We start from the raw sequence: 19,144 nt of genomic DNA, 5'->3' as shown, positions 1-19,144 counted from the left end.
AGAACACAGTCTAACTAACAATTCCAAATTAATTTATAAACTCCTTCACAGTCATATGACAATATAAAAATCACAATTAAATAGATCACAATAAATAAATCCAATTAAATAATCACATCTGACTGCAATTTGAACCTATTACCTATTGAAGTAATGAATAAATTAAATAAAATAAAGTGGTGCTCATTCTCTAAATAGAACAAACTTTAAAACACTACAGCCCAAACTACATAAAACACCTGGATCGGATAGACTTGTCCCTATCTTTACCTTGAATGTACATCCCTTGAACCTGCGATGCTAAAGAATACAATCAATGGGTTAATATTCAAACCAGTAAGTCCATCAATGATTACTTTATGGGGAACTGCATCAAACTGGCTTTCTGAGAGCAAGAAATCTTATGTTATTGGCAAGCCACTCTAAATGGAATCCAAACTACTGCACAACAATGCAAAAAACTGGTGACACATGATCTGTCCCTAATGAAACTGTATTAATTTGATTCAGCATGATTAATATTGTAATTAGGAAACAAGATAGGTTAACTCTCTTTCAAAAATCTTGCCCCACAGACTAATGGGGTACTAGTTCGGTCACCTCTGCTGCCATATTTTTAAACTGGTAGAATTATGGTTGTCTTTCAGACATTAGTCACTGAACCTTTGAACAAGGAATAATTCAATAACTGTAGGTCTGAGGTAAGATATTTGCTCATTCATTAAGTTGCAGTTGGTGACTAGCTATGCAGGTAAGCAGAAGTATTCTTCTGGTAGTCCTGCTACTGAAGGTATCACTCAGTGATATGAGTTGGAGTTATACCAGTTGATGAGCTGAACTTAACTTTTTCACTGTTAGGTACCACTAAAGACAGCACATTACCTGCAACAGTGCACTGTGGCCTGAATATATTTACATGGCAAAAAAGTTAATATAAACAACCAACCTTCCACACGAGGAGGTACATGGGTCTTAGCATCCCTTGGGCACATTGGGTTTATCCTTCTGACATACATACATAGCTAATGTAAACACTTTGCCTTGGAGACTTGTTATAATTATATCATATCGTTTAAGGAGTTGTATGCTGAGCTATGATAAACTGAAAAATTACCCTTGATCCAAGCTACAGGTAGAAATATTTAAGAACTGATATATAGCATGCTTAACATACATATACAGACACTCACATAAGTACACATACAGATTGATTCACTTCAAATCCTAACAATGAAGAAACACCTTTTTCAGTACACCCCTAAGAATACCAATAAATGTAATACAGTAAAAGTACTAGTTTATTCAGCAGTACTCTGAATGAACATAAAAGCAGTACAAAACTGATTGCATATGTTTAATGCCTGGAAAGGAAAACCATATTGCTTTTCTCATATAATCACTTCAAAACTTGAAAAAGGATAAAAACTGAAAACGTACTTACATATTTTAAGAAAAATGCATCCACCTCATTTAACAGTTTCTTTTGGCATTTGGGGTTATTGGCTAAAAGGTAAGTGGTAAAGGCGAGTGTGCTGCTAGTTGTCTCATAGCCAGCCACCAGGAAGATAAAGGCTTGGCCAAGGATTTCATTTTCTGACAAGGTCTTCTGTGTTCTGTTAGAGGTTTTTTCTCCCGAAATTGCTATAGGCGGCAGTGATTCATCTGCTTTATTAACAACGTCAAAGTGTTCCACACCTATATTACTGTTACTGGTGTTCCTTGCATCCAGCATTAGCTGAAGGAAATCTCTTCGTCTCTGAAACACAAATGTAAGATACGATGTGATATCTGTAAGGCAATCAGACCTATCTATTTAATGGTACCATATCATACATCTTTCAAAACAGGTTCTGTCTAGACTCAAACTGACTGCATCAAATGAAAAAGATGTAATGAACAAGATGTACCATTCTGATCTGCATCAAGGAAACAGGCTAGTTTATTCAACAGTAGGATGTATAGAACCCTCTTTTGTTGCAAGATATTGGCAAAGAATACATGTTGTACATGCAGACAAATGGTGCCAACTCCAGACAATAGTCGGGTATTTGTAGTGACTGACTACTTTGGAGCAGAAAAGGAGAAGGGGAAATCTGGATTCAGGGATATTTGATGTCCCCACCAAGTGATTTCTCTTCTCACAAATCTCAGAACTGGAATCTGAAAAGAAAATGGGTGTTAGTGCTGGGACCAAACAGACTCCTGATACAATTGTATCTTTCTCATGTGGAGTCTTGCTAGAGGTATCATGAGAATCATAGCTGCCATAATACCCAGAATCCTAAAGTATCCCTGGCAGTGACTGAAGTCTGACTAGAAAATGCCTGGAAAAGATGAAAAGAACTTTAAAAATAGTACTTTATATATAGTGATGAAAACAGAAATGCTTGTGGTGATCAAGAGGTCAGAGTGATGTGCTCTGTTAACCTCTTGGATAACAGAGCACAGTAATGTGCTCTATTATCTTAGTCTAATGAAACATAAATTTTGTTAAATGATTTTACACTTTGTTGATGTTTGATGACTTGCTTAAGGTTATTAGGAAAAGAGACTATTTTAACTCAGGTATGAGTACTTTTTTGGCTACAGAGGTCCTAGTCTCTGGGAAAGTAGGTTGGAGATATGATATGTGAAACAGAGCTGACATCGTACTTCGTCTATAATAGCATACACAAGTAAGCTGACAGAAGGCTCTAGCCCTTGGTCTAGGTAACTGTATGAATTTAGTTGTATGAGGAACTACGCAAGGGATTATATATCGGTAGTGACTGGTCATTAGCTAGTGTTTGGGAGGTACCTTAGAGAATGGCTGTAGTTTTGGAGGTAGTAACAGTTATACTGCTGAATGAAAACCAGACACAAATAATAAGAAAGTTCTCTTGAATGTGTTTTTGGCATTATTCATATTCCTTGATGTGCAAAGTAGTAAAAGATAAAATACTCTAGGCTGGGGTTGTACCAAGTATCTATGAAGATGGATTGTGACTTCTTGCTTTCCAACAGTTATGCACTTTTCCAGGAATCCTAATATCTTACATGCCTCCTTTAATGGTTTCTTACATTGCTTGCATATTTATAGCATCTGATAACAACACTTTCTTGTCCTTTTCCACATGCTGAAAGAGCAATACCATCCATGCAAAATGCTGCAAACTCACAGCCAAAATGTAATTTTCTTCATAGGTAAGTACTATGCTAGCTACGCTTGTGGACCATTTTAAGTCTAGCCAATTTTCCTTGGTGAGAATAAAACTCTGTGCCTTGTGTGTGAGGTAAACACCTTAACCATTACATCATCCTCCAACCTCCTCTTCAAAGAGTATCATATGGAGCCGCTACAAAAAATGATGAGTTTCATGTTAAGTCCACAACAAATTACAAAGAGATAAAATAATCTCTCCATAATATGTTTTTGGTTGCACTAACATAAAAAAATATCAGATCTGCTTTTCTGATATCACCTTTTAATGCTATCCGCAAGAATGTGTTTTCTTGTGTTTATTACTTAAAAGCAATGCAAAACTATGTATGACATATTTCTCCTTTAGATACAAAAACTACATACTAAACCATTTATTTAAAAATTTTAGGTAATTACAGTACCTCTTTAAATAAAAGCAGAAATGCTGAAAATAGTATACATTAAAATACAAAAAGGCAAGTTTTGAATTCTGGCCTAATTCTCCCAATTCTGTCTTCTAAATGGTAGCTTACACCTTGACTTTTATTACAAAAGTTGATATGAAGAAGTCAGCCACTGCCTTTAAGAGTAGCTCCAATAAAGCAGCTATTTTCTTCTTTCTTTTGAGTGACAAACACATACAAAACACTTGATGTTATGTTGTCCCATCTCGCCTTCAGTCTTGCTATTTTGTGTTCGGAGCCATAACCTCAGCTCCAACTTGGCCTATAATAAACCTCGAGAGCTTCTACTTGCTAGTGGCTGAATACCTATCCCATAGTGCTTAGCGGCTATTTCCCAGATCTCGTTTTGCCACTTGAGGCTTTGGGATTGTCTTCACTGGCTCAGGCTTGGAAAATGTAATATTTTATATCTTTTATAACTTTTTCTGTCTAATTGTTAGTTGTTTTACTTATTAGTGCTATACTAACAGTCTTGTGCTATTTTTAGTCTTTTCAAAACCTTGTAAGTTTATTTTGCAGCTATCCTTTCTTTGGGCCTTATTTTCTCCACAAGAATCCTTTTTAAATTAGAGGATTCTTGCCCTTTTCTTCTTTATAAGCCTTTTAGGAGTACTCCATTTAAGTTAGAGGCATCTCCTCAGGTGGAGGAGACAGTCATTTAACTTAGAGACTTCTCCTCCCCTCTTTTCTTCTCTTTAAAAAAATAAATAAACAAATAATATTTAGTACTTTATTTTAGATGATTGTTTCTTTGGCGCTTTCTCTTTATAACAGTTACAGTTTGTTGTTCTAACTTTTATTGAGAATTTTTTTCCTTATAGCTAGTATGTCTAAGGAACCAGCTAAGGAACATAAGTCAGGATTCAAAAAGTGTGATTCCTGCACTCAGAAGATGTCCATTACTGACGGACACACTAGTTGTGTGTACTGTCTGGGTCCACTCCACATTCAAGACTCCTGCTCCATTTGTCATAGTTTTAGTGCCAGGATCTTGCAGGAGAGGAGAAATAAGGTTATACTGAGGGGCTTATTAAAAGTGGACAAAGGAAATCAGACTAAAAAATCAGACAAGCCTCCAAAGTCTGCTTCATCGGCTCCAGTGCCTGAGCCGACAAGGAGCACCAGGCCTGATGCCTTTTCAGCTCTGAGAGTTATCGGAGTGGAAAAACGTGGTTCTCCCTTGGCTACATCTGTCTCATCAGAGCCATTGTGGAGCCAAAAGAGGAACCGGTCACCATCCTTGGAGCCTGTTTGCTTGGTGCCAGTTTTTCCTTTATTACAGTTGGTGGCAGGTAGCCACAAGTCTTTCAGTGATTCCTCTAGATCCTCCAGGTTATCGGATGGTGACTTGAAATGGGTAGTGAAGAGGTTACTTCAGACCCGGGCCCTAGCTGAAATTCTTTTGAGCCCAGCCCATCAGACCTTGGAGCTGACAATGGTACCTTCTACTATGCCTATTCCTCCTCCAGCTCAGACAAGTTTGGAGTCAGAGAGTATGGAAGTCATTGTGCTGGATCCACCAGAGCCAGTAATCACTATTAATATCTTGGATCTGATGTCTGATCTGGTTTCTTTGATGCTTCCATCCATTGAGGGACCTGGGGGCCAACACTCCCTGGTCAGCTCCGGGGGGGGAGAGTTGGGTCGGACCCTTGCCGGAGCTGGCTCTCCCACTCGGCACCTCGGCTCAGGTAAGTTTGGCTCCCACATCTGCCTCGGAGCCACCCTTCTTGGTGCCGAGGAGATCTCCCAGTCTCTCAGGGTGGAGTCATTCTCAGCCTAGGACCACAGTGCCTTCGAGGTGATGCAGAGTGTGCTCTCCACTGAGTCTACTCCACCTTCGGCTCCAGCCTCTCTTCCCCCTAAGGGACCAGTGTCCACCTCTTCATTATCTCTCCATAAACCACAGAGTAGAGAGTCAGTGCCCCAGGAAGCCACAATGGGTGGATCCTCCTCTTCCAATACCTCTATGGACCATCTCCCCGAGGAGGTCCCTTGGAAGAGACACTGTAAGAGGAAACACATAGACTCCCCTGAGTCTGTCACTTCTGATACCAACTTCAGAAGGGTCCCCAAGGTCCCCCTCTGAGGATGTTTCTTTTTCAGACATCCTGGAGACTCTTAAACAGAGGGGTGGCTGGAAGTCCCTTTCCTCTTCTTAAGATGACTTGATATACCTAGAGGCATTTGGCTCTCATCCCTCCACCTTTTGGGTGTCTTCACCTTTCAACCCTCTCCTGAGTTTGGTGAGCCAGAAGGTGAGGGACTCTCTGGACTCAGTGGACCCCATTCTGCAGAGGCTTAATAAGTTCATTACGGCCCCGGAAGATAGGCAGTACTTAACTAAAGGGGTTCCTGTAGATGCAATGGTGGTGGCAGCAGCCACAAAAAAGGAGTTCGCTGAAACTTCTGTAGCTGTTCATCCACTGAACAAGGATTCTTGTACGATGGCTAGATACAGGAAGAGTATGTTCTCCTCAGTGGCCTTTACTTTACAGTCGCTGAATTATTTGTCACATTTCATAAGACTTCAGAGGGATCTCCTAAAAGAGCTAGGAGATACTCTGCAAGGTGCTACAACCCAGGACTTATTTGATAAGGTTAACTCCCAGCTTGCAACCTTAACCTCCATATCTAACTCCTCCATGTGGCTCATATCTTATGCAGCCGATGGAGCGAGCAGGGCAGCAGGCACAGGAATAGCTCTTTGTAGACATTCCTGGATGCACCTCTGTGAGTTTGAAGAACCCTTCCGTTCTTCCTTTATTGATACTCCCTTTGATGGCTCATCATTGTTTGGGCCTAAAGTAAAAGAAACTCTCACCAGGAGCCAACAAGATAGTAAGGCTCTGTCTGCCGTTGGAGTCTGTTTTTCTGCCCCTACCAGACCTTATCCTAAAGGTCAAAAGGGTGGACAAATGTGGTTCCGTAAGTCTAAAGGAGCCTTATCTGACACTCACGGTGATCCTTCCCCCAGGGGCAGAGGGGGAAACAATGGAAGATGCCATCCACGTGACAGAGGGGGTCCACAAAACCAGGGTGACTGGAAGGGTACTTCCACAACCTATTGCTACAGTAACCATGGACGTGTCGCAGATAGGGTGGGGGTAGAGGCATTATTTGGGACAGACGGTCCAAGGAGTTTGGAAAGATCATGACTACCATTTGCATATCAATGTCCTAGAGATGAGGGCCATGCTTCTGGTGTTGCAAGCACTTCAGGACTCTCTTCCCACGGGGACTATTGCAATTCAATCAGACAATATGTCGGTGGTTTGGTGCATCAACAAGCAGGGGGGAACCAGATCCTACCCTCTATGTTGAGAGGCCCAGAGAGTATGGCAATAGGTGATATCTTCTCAATGCTTTCTATCTTCTCAATGCTTTCTAACAGCAACACATATCCCAGGGAAATCCAACGTTATAGCAGACAAGCTAAACAGAGCGATTCTCATGCCTCACGAGTGGTCCCTCAATCAGGAAGTTGCAAATCAAATTTTTTGCAAATGGGGCCAGCTTTGCTGTGACCTTTTTGCCATTCCCTTCAATTCCAAATGCAGCAACTACTTTGCCCTAATTTCCCCTCTGGGAGAGGGATGCACTGGTTCACGATTGGCCCCTGGGTCTTCTTTATGCCTTTCCCCGATCCCTTGATTCCAAAGTTCATATAGAAAGCAAAGCTGTTCAGTCACAGGTTAAATCTCATTGGGCCATACTGGCCTCGTCAGATTTGGTTCCCCTTCCTTTGGCCCTTCCTTCAGGAGGACTCATGGATCCTGGACCCAGTGCCGGATCTCCTGATGCATCAGTCAGGAATGCTCCATCCTGCACTCCACACCCTGAAAGTGACAGCTTGGCTGCTCCACTTCCTCTCTTAGCCAGGCTTCCGGAATTGTCCCCTGCAGTTCGTCACATTCTAGTCTCTTCGCACAAGCAGATGACTAGGAATCTCTATGCAAGCAAATAGAAGAGGTTCTCTTGTTGGGCTGACAAAAGACATATAGATCCTTTTATAGCATCTATACCTCTAATCCTGGAATTTCTAACAGAAACCTTTAATCAAGGGGCAGCAGCAGCCACCATCCGAGTTCAATTAGCTGCTATTTCTAATTATCATGTGGGAGAATCAGGATCTAGTCTAATGTCTCATAGACTATGCAAAGCCTTCCTAAAAAGTACTTTTCTGTTAAGGCCTCCCATCAGAGAAGCTCCTCCTCCTTGGTACCTCAATCTAGTATTGTCATCTTTGATTCTGCCCCCTTTCGAACCAGCATCATCTTGTTCATTAAAGTTTTTTCTTGGAAACACTCTTCCTGACAGCAATTACTTCAGCCAGGAGAGTTTCAGAGTTGCAAGTCTTGTCTATCCATCCACCTTATTTGATCCTCCATAAAGATAGTTTCCCTCAGAACAACTATGGCAACAAGGCAGAGTATAACCTCCATCAGCTGGATGTGCACAGACAGTTACATTTTTACTTGCACAGGACAAAAGAATTTAGGAAGTCAGACCAATTGTTTGTCTCCTATTCAGAAAATAAAAAAGGTTTGGCAGTCTCAAAAGTTACTTTGTCCAAACGGCTTACTGAAATCATCACATATGTCTATGATTCCCACAATAAGGAACCACCAGGGAAAATCAAAGGGAATTCAACTAGAGCGGTATCTACCTCCATTTCCTTTTGGTCCAGACTTCCACTGGATTCAATTTGTGTGGCTGCTACATGGATTAACCCTCATACTTTTATTACTCATTACAAAGTAGATGTGGCCTCCTGGAACAGGGCATCCTTTGGTTCCACTGTCCTGAGGAGTTTATTCTCTTGAGCTACCCAAGAAAAAGGTGCTGGGGACTCTGTCCCAAAATAGCAAGACTGAAGGCGAGATGGGACAACATAACATAAAGAAGTTATGTACTCACCATAACGTTCCATGTTTGTTGTCCAGTATCTTGCCTTAAGTCTTGCGTCCCTCCCAGCCATCCCCCTCCTGGAGTATGTACAGGAATTTTTTCTCAAATTGGCAGATAAGGTCTGATTCCCTTCTTGCCTTTTCTTGTTAATTTTTTGACAATATATATTTTTTCAGATATTATCCTTTTGGATATTGTACATATCATGGGAATTTTCATTCTCAAATGAGATACGGGGAATAGCCGCTAAGTATTATGAGACAGGTATTCAGCCCTGAGCCAGTAGAAGCTCTCGAGCTGTAGTATAGGCTGAGTCGGAGCCGAGGTTTTGGCTCCGAACGCAAAATAGCAAGACTGAAGGTGAGATACTGCACAACAAACGTGGAACGTTATGGTGAGTACATAACTTCTTTTTAAAATACAGATGTTGCTCTAGAATGTTGAAATCTGTACCATTCTATGTTTCAGATATAAAAAGGCAGCTCTAGCGTGCTTCAGGAATCTAAACGGCCAGTAAAATAGGAACAATGCCTGAAATTAGATGGGCAGTAAACAGCAGCTTCTTTTGGAAATAATAAATAAATAAATAAATAAATAAATAAATAAATAAATAAATAAATAATAATACTAATAATAATAATAATGATAATAATAATAATGGTACGCATCCAAAGTGGTGCTTTTAAAAAGTATGAATTATGAATACCTGTCACCAGCTGCACGTGATTTAGTTTCTGCCCTACACTAAAGGTTAGAAACAGAACTGTAACTGAATTCTAAATTCTTTTGGGCTCTGCATATTATCATAGCCTAGTAAAAGACTGCTGTTACAGCACTTGGTTATTGCCCTGAATACTTATGATGTACAAGGCCTTCACTTAGCAACCCCTATTAAGTCCATTATTGGCACTTATCAGAGTATGAAATGCCTTATTAGAGGAGCTCTATCTATACCAAAGCGTGCAAAACTGTTCCTTCCCATCACCCCGGCAACAAGTGTAATAATATTTAAATAGTCTGTACCTTTTTATGTTGTGTTTTTCAGACTTGCTTAGAAGAGAGAAAATCTTCTGTTTCAATGAATAGAGTTCCACCAAGGTTTTTCTGTATTTGTTGAAGTAGCAAATCTTATCTGTCAAGCCAGTCACATAACAGAGAAAAGGAAAGGACTATGTGTTTATGACAGCTGAGAAAATTAAAATGTCTCCCTGTTTTATATGCTGCAAAATGCAAACTGGTGCATGGAAGAGGTTTTCATGAATGGTAGAAAAAGGCTGCTTTGCCATAAAGCATAAATACTGTGAAAGCTCTCTTCAACCACATCTAGAAAATTCACCATCATATACTTTACCAGAGTCAGGAAATGATTTGGCAAACTAACACTGCCTATAGACTTGAGAATACTTGCTGTAATTGTTGGCTCCTGGTACTATAACAAGTCAGCCAGTATAAAGTATTGCTTGTTATACTACAGAAGGATAGAAATATTATTTATAGGCAGAGAAGAGAAACAAAGCAGCGATGCAAGCTACGACATACCTGTGACTGTAAAAACAAAGAATTACTTGAATCAGTGAAGCACAAAGCCACAGGTCAAATGTGTGCAGTGTAATGTTTCATATGCATGAATTATCAGCATAAACATGTGTATTGAGAAATATACATTAGCTTATATCTCCAGTCTTCTGGGAGCATCTGGAAGCAAGAATACCAAGTAGTATATTACTAGAATGAAGACTTTCTGCTTAGCAAAGGGAACTAAGTTATTCTTTTAGAGCAGGTATTTTGTTATTTGTAAATGATGAGTTAATTGCTGCCACAGAAGCAAGCTGGAGTGCATGACAGCTGTTAATATGATGTCAGGTAGATAAAGGATGTAACCAGTGGTGGTGTTAATGTTTTTAAGCAGTAGGACAGGCTGATAATGCACTCAGCTAAGGGAGAATTACAGCTGCATGCCATTGTGATAACACACAGTTGGTCAAAGCTGCACAATGGTTATGGCACAGGAAGTTCTTCTGCCCCTGAAGTGCAACAAACTTGGGAGTTCATTATACAAGGCAAAGGGGTAACAGGGAGACATTGTTCTCAACTCCTTTGTCCAGCACTCATGGTAAAGCCAAAAATAAGCAAAAAATAATGAGATGACAGATGACCAAATCAGGGACAATATTTGACTATTACTGCAATTCAGAACAACAGGTTTTGCATCAAAGTGTTTTTTCTCTATAGTAAGAAGAAGGAAACTAATATCTGGTATTATGGACTGACTGAGTGTAATCCTCAAGAATTTACCAGAAAATCAAATGTTATGTGGGACAGGGCAAAAATATGGGACTTTTTGTAAAATAAAATACAGCCGTGAGGCACATGAGTAGTAAGTCCCATGAACTTAGAGTGTGAAGAGCTTTGTTCCTCAAAGAACAGCTGCAGCAGTGAATTCTGCTTCAATCAGATAAAAACTGAATTTGGCAAACTGTTGTATCATCAACAGATAAATAAAAAACAACGGAGAGTTAAGTTTATTTTCCAGCATCTTACAAACCTCTGGAATAAAATTCCCTGCATGTTAAACACCGTAACTCACTATCTTCCTTTCGCACATTGCCAGTACCCTGTCTCAGGCAGCACCTCCTTTCTCCACGAGGACCATACTGGTCAAGCCTAAAGTAAATTAGTGGATACCCATCCAGTCATCCAGTTTATTTTTAAAGGAAGATAGTGAATTATAGTGTTTAGCATGCAAGGAAGTTTATTCCAGAGGTTTGTAAGATGCTGGAAAATAAACTTAACCCTCCATTGTTTTTTATTTATCAGTTGATGATACAACAGTTTGCCAAATTCAATTTTTGTCTGAATGAAGCAGAATTCACTGTTGCTGCTGTTCTTTGAGGAACAAAGCTCTTCACACTGTAAGTTCATGGGACTTCCTGCTCATGTGCCTCTCGGATGTACTTTATTTTACAAAAAGTCCCATATTTTTGCCCTGTTCCTCATACAATTTGATTTTCTTGTAAATTCATGAGGATTACAGTCAGTATATAGATATATAGATACTGTATATGTTTATCATAAGGTTTATATTAGAAGCATAACTGTAGTGGGAGAGCAGTGTCACAAAACAAGGTATACAGCTAGGAGATGCTCGAAAACTATTCAGGTATTGGTGAAGCCTGGTTGCAGGTCATAGGATTCTCAATGAAGAAAAAGGTTTAGCGATATGGTAAGCTGAAGATAATAGTGGTATTTATCCTGGAGATGTACAGGAGCAGATCCTTTGATTTGATAGGTGACGTTTTAATATTCTTTTAAATGAGTGCATTTTTAATAGATTTCAGTGGTATTGGGATGTTGTACCACAGTTTAGCTACACTATTTGAATATAGAGAGTCACCTGTTTTATTAGATGATTTGGTTATGGTGATTAGAGATTTTTCTCTGAGTATAAATTCTATTGGGGTGTAACATCATATTAAGCTGTTAAGAGCTGGGGAATCTTCTGGCTTATAGAGAAGTCTGTGTGTTGCACTTTAGCCAAGAAAGCTAGTGATGTGGTAGTTCTAAACAGTTCAATTCTCTGTGGTCTTGGCAGTGGTGTGCTCTAGTGTTATATTTTACAGAAAATGTAGCTATTTTATTACAGCATTTATGAGACTTGAAGCTCGGGATAGCATAGAAGAGAGACAGGAGTAAATACCTTGAAAGTAATGAATTTTGCAAACAGATCTTGCAATGCTTTAAGATGAATATGTGTATTTTGTATTTCTCATTTTATATTTGGGAAAGTGGATGAGAAACTAGAGTAACTGATCTGCAAGTCTGCTATATGTATGATTTTTTTGTCTACAGAAACTGGAAAATACATGGCTTAGGAATAGAATGATCAAGATTTCAGATGTCGTATTCAACCATATGACAGTGATGACAGGTAATGGAAAAGATACTGACAACATTCTGGTGCTATTGTTTTTGGTGAGATGTCTCCTCTAGTTTGAGGTTAAAGCCTTCATCTAGTACTATTCTGTTTGAGCTTCAGGAGATCACAGTTAAATTAAATGATTTTGTCCAGGGACTGGCTACTGAGGAGAGTAAAAAATACTAATAATGTTTGTGTGCAGGTAAACGACGAGTGTAACAGCAACTACAGGGAGTCAATGAAGAGGGAAGAAGGGGATTTGCAGGATGCAACAGCAGCATTAACCCTACTAATACAAGCTGTGCTAAAAGATATAGCAATCATACAAACAGCTACTATAAAATGAGAAATTTAGCTGCAAAGCATTACAGAGACTCTGGAAAGGCAGCTAGAAGGAGAAGCCCAAACAGACATGGCAATTCAACATTCATGTTAAACTACAGAACTTCAGTCTGGGCCACACCAAATGCAACTTAATCCTGATGATTTGGAGAACATAAATGAGTGCAGTACTCTGTGAATTACTGCCTTGCCAGAAAGGAAAAACATGAAGTGATCCAGTAAGCTTTATTAAAAATGCAATATCAGCTTTACTGAACCTTAAATTCAATACATTAATAGAAAGGACACAGAGTACCAGCTAAGAATAAAATGTTAAAGTTACTGATAAGATAAATATAGACTGATCTATGAATGAGGGTATACAGCTAGTCTAGAATATTACTTCAGATATTACAAGGAGACATGAAACAGCTAAAAGTACCATTTCAAACAAAGTGATTTTATGGAATATCAATGGACTGTCCACATTCATGAAACAAACAGCATGCTTAGAATTAGTTTAAGGGTAAACGTGTTTTTTTTGGGGGGGACAAGACAAAACTGGCATAGGCAAATATAGAACTTTTTCAGTAAAACTGCAACGGTTGTGGAGTATCCAGTTGTTTGATTTCAGCAAAGAGAGCGACTACAGTCTTAATTCAAAGAAACTTAATTGGTGTAAAGGATATCAACTTTCTAGACAATGAAGGGGGACAGGGAAATGGTCAAAGCAAAAGCTACCAAACATAATTTTGGGTTGCTTTTATGGGCTAAATGAGGATGATCCAATATACATTAATTACTTTTCAGGGGCAATAGATGAGTTAAGATGGGCAAGAATAACAATGCTAATTGGTGGGGATTTTAATACAGTCCTTTACCGTGAACTTGACAGAACTCTACAAGGAACAATAGAATGCTGAAATCAATCAAACTGTTTCAAGGAATAATTATGGATGGGGGATTAGTGGATATAGGGAGGGTCCTAAATCCTGAGGGAAGAGACTACTCCTTTCTGGTACATGCCTCTAACATGGCCAGGTGATTAAACTATATTTTGCTTCTCCCATTTTTTATTTCTCCAAGTCTTTTGGGTTTCTTACACCATGACGGGAATGGACCCCATTGCCCATTCCTACGTCAAAGTATGATTAAAGTTCATGAAATTACTATTGTTTCAGTCTTTGATGTCAGCCAGAAGTGCTCTTCAAAGCACCAGCAATGTGCACAGTACTGACTCCTCCTGCACTTCATTTGCAGTTATATTTATTGGTAACATATCTAAGTACGACTGTAAATTCTTTTTTATAAGAACCGTTGCTCCTACTACTATTATTGGAACTGTCTGGGTATCCTTCTTCCACACTGCCCTTATTTCAGCCTTTAAATCCTGATATTTTATTACTTTTTGTCTCCTTGTAAGTAAGACACTGTAGCCACTGGGTACAGCAATTTCAATGATCAATGCTACTTTTGTCTTCTTTGCACAGACTACTATATCTGGGTTTCTCACATCTATTTTTTGAACTGTTAGTAATGAGTGACCCCATGTGATATAAACTTCATAATTTTCTATAACGCTTTGTGGCTCATGTTTCTAATGTTTTTCAGTTACTTCAGTATTATGTTTGCACAATCCCCAATGCAACAGTCTTACCACATTATTATGCCTTTTCGTATAAAGCCCTTCTGCCATTAGCATATCACAACCAGCAACAAGATGTGCAAATGTTTCCAACTCTGTTTTACAAAACCTGCATTTGTCTGTTTCTCCCACATGTTCAATGGACTTTCCAAACCAAAGTATATGTAGTCCACTATTCTGGACCACCAATATTAACTTTTCATCCTGGATGATCTATCCTTCTTCATAGGTTCATAGGTCCATAGGTGTGTACTAGGCTAATGGTCCTGGGGCCTTTACAAGCCTAGTCATAGGATTATCCTGGCATAGTGCCACCCGACCTTAGTACCCAGTACCTCTGTCGAGTAGAGCCAGTAGAGTTATAACCGGGATGAATTTTCTGTTTCCCATCCACTCATCAAGATTTCTCTTGAAGAGGGTCACCGAGGTGCTCTGCTTGACATGTATGGGAAGTCTATTCCATAGCATGGGCAGTCTTTGGGTTTGAACCTGTCCCTCCAGCATGTTCTGTTAATTGTGGCAATGAGGTTGAGGTCTCTGGAGTGTGTGGTGCAGAGTGATTGGGTTTTCTTTAGATGTAGCATTTCTAACAGAGCTGGGTCAGACATGGCTTTGTAAGTCAAGCAGAGATCACCTTAGGCGATATGAGACAGAGAATAGTTGGAGTTTTGTGAGTCTGTCCATACAGGACAAGTGTTTAAGACCTAGGATCCTCTTTCTGAGGTACTTTTGCGGCCTTATTAAGAACATTTTATTTAATTTTATATTATTCTTCACAATATAAATTATGTGGCCTCTCCAGTTGTTGCAGGTGTCTAGTGAGGTACATGCCAAATGGGGAATTGTACTCGATGACTGGCCTAATGAGGGAAGAGTAGAAGGAGACAATGACCTCTTTCTTCCTAGATGCAAAACCCTTAGTAATGAGATGTGCCACACAGAAGGACTTTCTGACCACAGTGGCAATGTGACGATCAAAAGAGAAGTTGCTGTCAACCTGTGTTCCCAGATCTCTTATAATGCCTTCTGTGTTCAGTGGACTACCATCAATGTGGTAATTCATGGGAACTGGGTTTTTCGCAAAGGGGATGACGACACATTTTCTGGCATTGAGCTTAAGGCCATTGTTCTGACACCAGTTGTTGGTCTCAGTGAGGCCATTCTGTAGGATGTCAACATCACTTGGGGAGTTAGTAATAGCTCCCAACTTGCAATCGTCTGTGAACTTTGTCAGCCAGAGTCCCTTCATGTTGGCCTGGACTTCAGAGAAGTAGATACCAAAAGGAGAGGATCCAGGACCGAACCCTATGGGACTCCACTTCCTCACTGACATTTTTATCCCCTCTCACTTGCCAGTCCCCTTTTTAATCTAGTCTATTACTAGACTGTATAGCAGTACCACTCAATTATCTATCATCTTTGGCTCCACCCCTCCATATTATCTCCCTCTCCTTTCACAGTCCCCCCTTTTATCCAGTCTGTTACTACACTTTTAAACAGTATTACTTCACAGTCCCCCCTTTATCCAGTCTGTTACTACACTTTTCAACAGTATTACCTCACAGTCCCCCCTTTTATCCAGTCTATTATTACACTTTTCAACAGTATTACTTCACAGTCCTCCCTTTATCCAGTCTATTACTACACTTTTCAACAGTATTACACAAAATCATGCTTATGCCTCTACTTCCACTCACACTGCTTGTTTCCTCCCCCATAATTTGTCAATGCGCCTCTCCTATAGTCTATCAATCTCTTCCTGTTTCAGACTATTTAGTTTTCATCTGTACCATTCTTGTTTAAAATATGTATTGCTTAACTTCACCGCACCTATGCTTCCTATTTTATACTCGTGCTAAAATTGTTTGCAGTATCTATTGCTTAATTTCACCCCTGCTATCTTGCTAAGTGTATATAATGCATTACTCTTGATAAAAAAATATTTGGACAGTGCAGTGGTGCATTGGTTGACATTGTCGCCTCACAGCAAGAGGTTCTCCAGTTTGATTCTTGGCCGGGGTGCCTTCTGTGCGGAATCTGCATGTATTCCCTGCGTTTGAAAGGGTTTCCTCCAGGTACTCTAGTTTCCTCCCACATTCCAAAGACAAGCATCTGGAGTGTTTCTCCCCAGGCCTCCACTGAAAATGGGACATTTTGGGCTCAGTCAGACTTTCCTAGTAAAAAAAAAATGTAAAATAAAATAAAATAAAATAAATAAATACAATTCTGGTTTAAATTCACCTCTCCTTAACCATTCCTTCATTTGATCCTGATTGACATGAGGTTGTTCCAAGAGTTTTCTGTACTTGCAACTATATTTAAGCAATTTCCACATTTCTTACCTTCTCATCTTATCCTTCCCCTTATATTCTTTCTTTTGTTTTTTTGGCACATTCAGTTACTGCATGATTTTTGTCTACTTCTGGTTTGGTTTCCATTTCTGCTTGACACTGATATGCTTCTATTAAACTAAGCAGGGAAGTTATCTTAGACTTACTTTCCTCATGTTTTAAAACTTTCACTATGTTTAGGTCTTGTGAGGTCAGCAGATATGTATGCAGTCCTATGACTGCCTATCTAAACATGCAATCATTTTCAGAGACCCATACCTCCTTCAGAATGGGGAAAATATAATCTTGGTGTACAATCATTTTTATAAATCATTTGATAAGCATGAAGCATTTTTCTTGCTTTCTTGTCTAACTGACCCAATACGTTTTGGGGCCAGTCAATCACTCCAAAACTGCAAGTTAGGACAGGAAGGCCAAATTGGTTTACAGGTTGGACTTTGTTCCTAGATGTCAGACCTGTTTTCAATATTAATTTTAGTCTACTAAAATATTCCTTACTAAGTTTTATTCGCATTTGTATATGTTTTATTGTCATCAGTTCCAAAATATTTACATACTTCCTCTTGCTCAGGTTGTTTTATACCAAATTGCTGTCCCAGACTGATGTTTTCTTGATGTTGCAGCTTTCCTGCTTTAAAGGTTATCAAGACCAAGTGGCATTCTTATATCATCTGAGAAAGTCTTGACCACTTGTTCTACTTTCAATTCCTTGCCTGATGAACTGTACAGTTTTAAATCATCCACAAAAAGAAGACAAGAAGTCTTTACAATTTGTTGTTTTCTATGAGCCAAATTCTAGCCATGACATAATCTGTTGAGTAGACAGCTTAATACGCTAAGGGCAAGGCAAAAGAGCAACGGTGAAAAGTCACCCTGGAATATCCCCTTTTGAATTTTTATCCCTGAAATAATAATTTATCCTTTATCATGGCTTAATTGCAAAGTGGTTTGCCTCTGTTTCATGGTCACTGTAGTGTAATCGATCAGTACTGGGTGCATCTTATACATTTTTAAGCAGTCTTTCATTCATGAATGTAGAATACTATCAAATGTTTTTTCTAGTCTATCCATGCCATACTTAGATTCTTCCCCTGTTTACAGTTCTCCATTATGACTTTATTCAACAACAAATGATCCTTTCTTCCATATGACTTTCTTTTGTTACCCTTTTATTCTATTGCCATAATTGAGTTTTCTTTTAAATTGCTATAGACTCTCTCTGCATCAATTCCAGTGTATAGTTTATACATCGTCGGAAAACAAGTTATTGGTCTATAGTTTTTAGGATAGCTTGCAGGTTTGCTCTTAAGGAAGAGTATTGTTTTTCATGTTGTTAACCAGGTTGGTGCCTTTTCAGGGTGTGCATATAAATAGTTCTTACTCATGGCTAAATCTTGATGTAAAGATGTTAATACTTTTAGCCAGAAGTTAGTTATTGCATCTGGGCCTGTAGTTTTCCAATTGGGAGTTTTTCTTAATTTTTTTTTTTAAATTTCTTTGGCCATTCCTTCATCCCATTTCATATTCTGTACACTTGATCTTCGTATTCTTTCTTTTACCTCTTCTATGCATTCAGCATTGTTGTTATGTTCCACAGGATCTTTGTAGATATTTTTCCAAAATGTATCTATTTCTTTTTTTTTGGTGGTGTCGCAATTCCTTTTGCATTGTTTCCCAAATGTCTATAAAACTTTTTTGGGTCATTCATAAATTACTTATTTTGCACTTTTCCTTTATATTTATCTACATATCTTCTAAGTTTTTCTGCCTGTGCTGATGTCTTTAGTTTATTATTTTCAATAGTGTATGATAGATCCTGATCTGATCTGATACTGCACGTTGCTTTTATCACATCTATCTTTCTGAGTACTTTTACTCCCACTTCTTTATTCTTCTAACAGTGACACCTCTTGTCTTAATTGCTTTATAACTTTCTCTATTCAATATTTCCATGACTGCATTTGATTCCCCTTACTGCTTTGTATTTTTTGTGGTAAGACTTTATCTGTTATTAATCTAGCTGCACATTAATATATCCTATTTACTTTTGTTATAATGCATGAATTTCTATGAACAGTCCTGATTACTGTGTTCATTTGTTTTATCAAACTTCTAACATTTGGGGTCTTATTAACTTTCTGCAGTCTATTTTGTTCATTGATATTAATATGTCTATCCATCACTATTAAATCAAGCAACTCTTCCCTTAGATCATTTTTCTCCTAAACTGTTGGTACATTCTTTGTTCTCCATTTCCTGCGGGCATTCTACAGAAAGTTCCAGAGCATCTTCCTGTGCCATGTTCTCTTCAGTTTCATCCCGTGTCATCCGTTACTCTTTGATATGGTAACTCGC

At 38.9% G+C, this 19,144-nt stretch overlaps 1 protein-coding gene across 4 annotated transcripts in view; it reads right to left on the bottom strand.

Moving 5' to 3' along the window:
• Window positions 1-19,144, bottom strand: part of TBXAS1 (thromboxane A synthase 1) — a 2,652,798-nt gene that overhangs the window by 620,568 nt on the left and 2,013,086 nt on the right. For all 4 annotated transcript variants that reach the window (XM_044088177.1, XM_044088179.1, XM_044088178.1 and 1 more), the window contains one exon: window positions 1,442-1,756. In XM_044088177.1, coding sequence (XP_043944112.1) covers window positions 1,442-1,756 — 315 coding nt within the window. The remainder of the gene's footprint in view (window positions 1-1,441; window positions 1,757-19,144) is intronic.

The sequence above is a fragment of the Protopterus annectens genome, chromosome 11.part0 (assembly GCF_019279795.1).
Source record: "Protopterus annectens isolate FY-2018-M chromosome 11.part0, PAN1.0, whole genome shotgun sequence".
NCBI lineage: Eukaryota > Metazoa > Chordata > Ceratodontiformes > Protopteridae > Protopterus > Protopterus annectens.
This window is presented reverse-complemented; position numbering and strand designations above follow the sequence as displayed.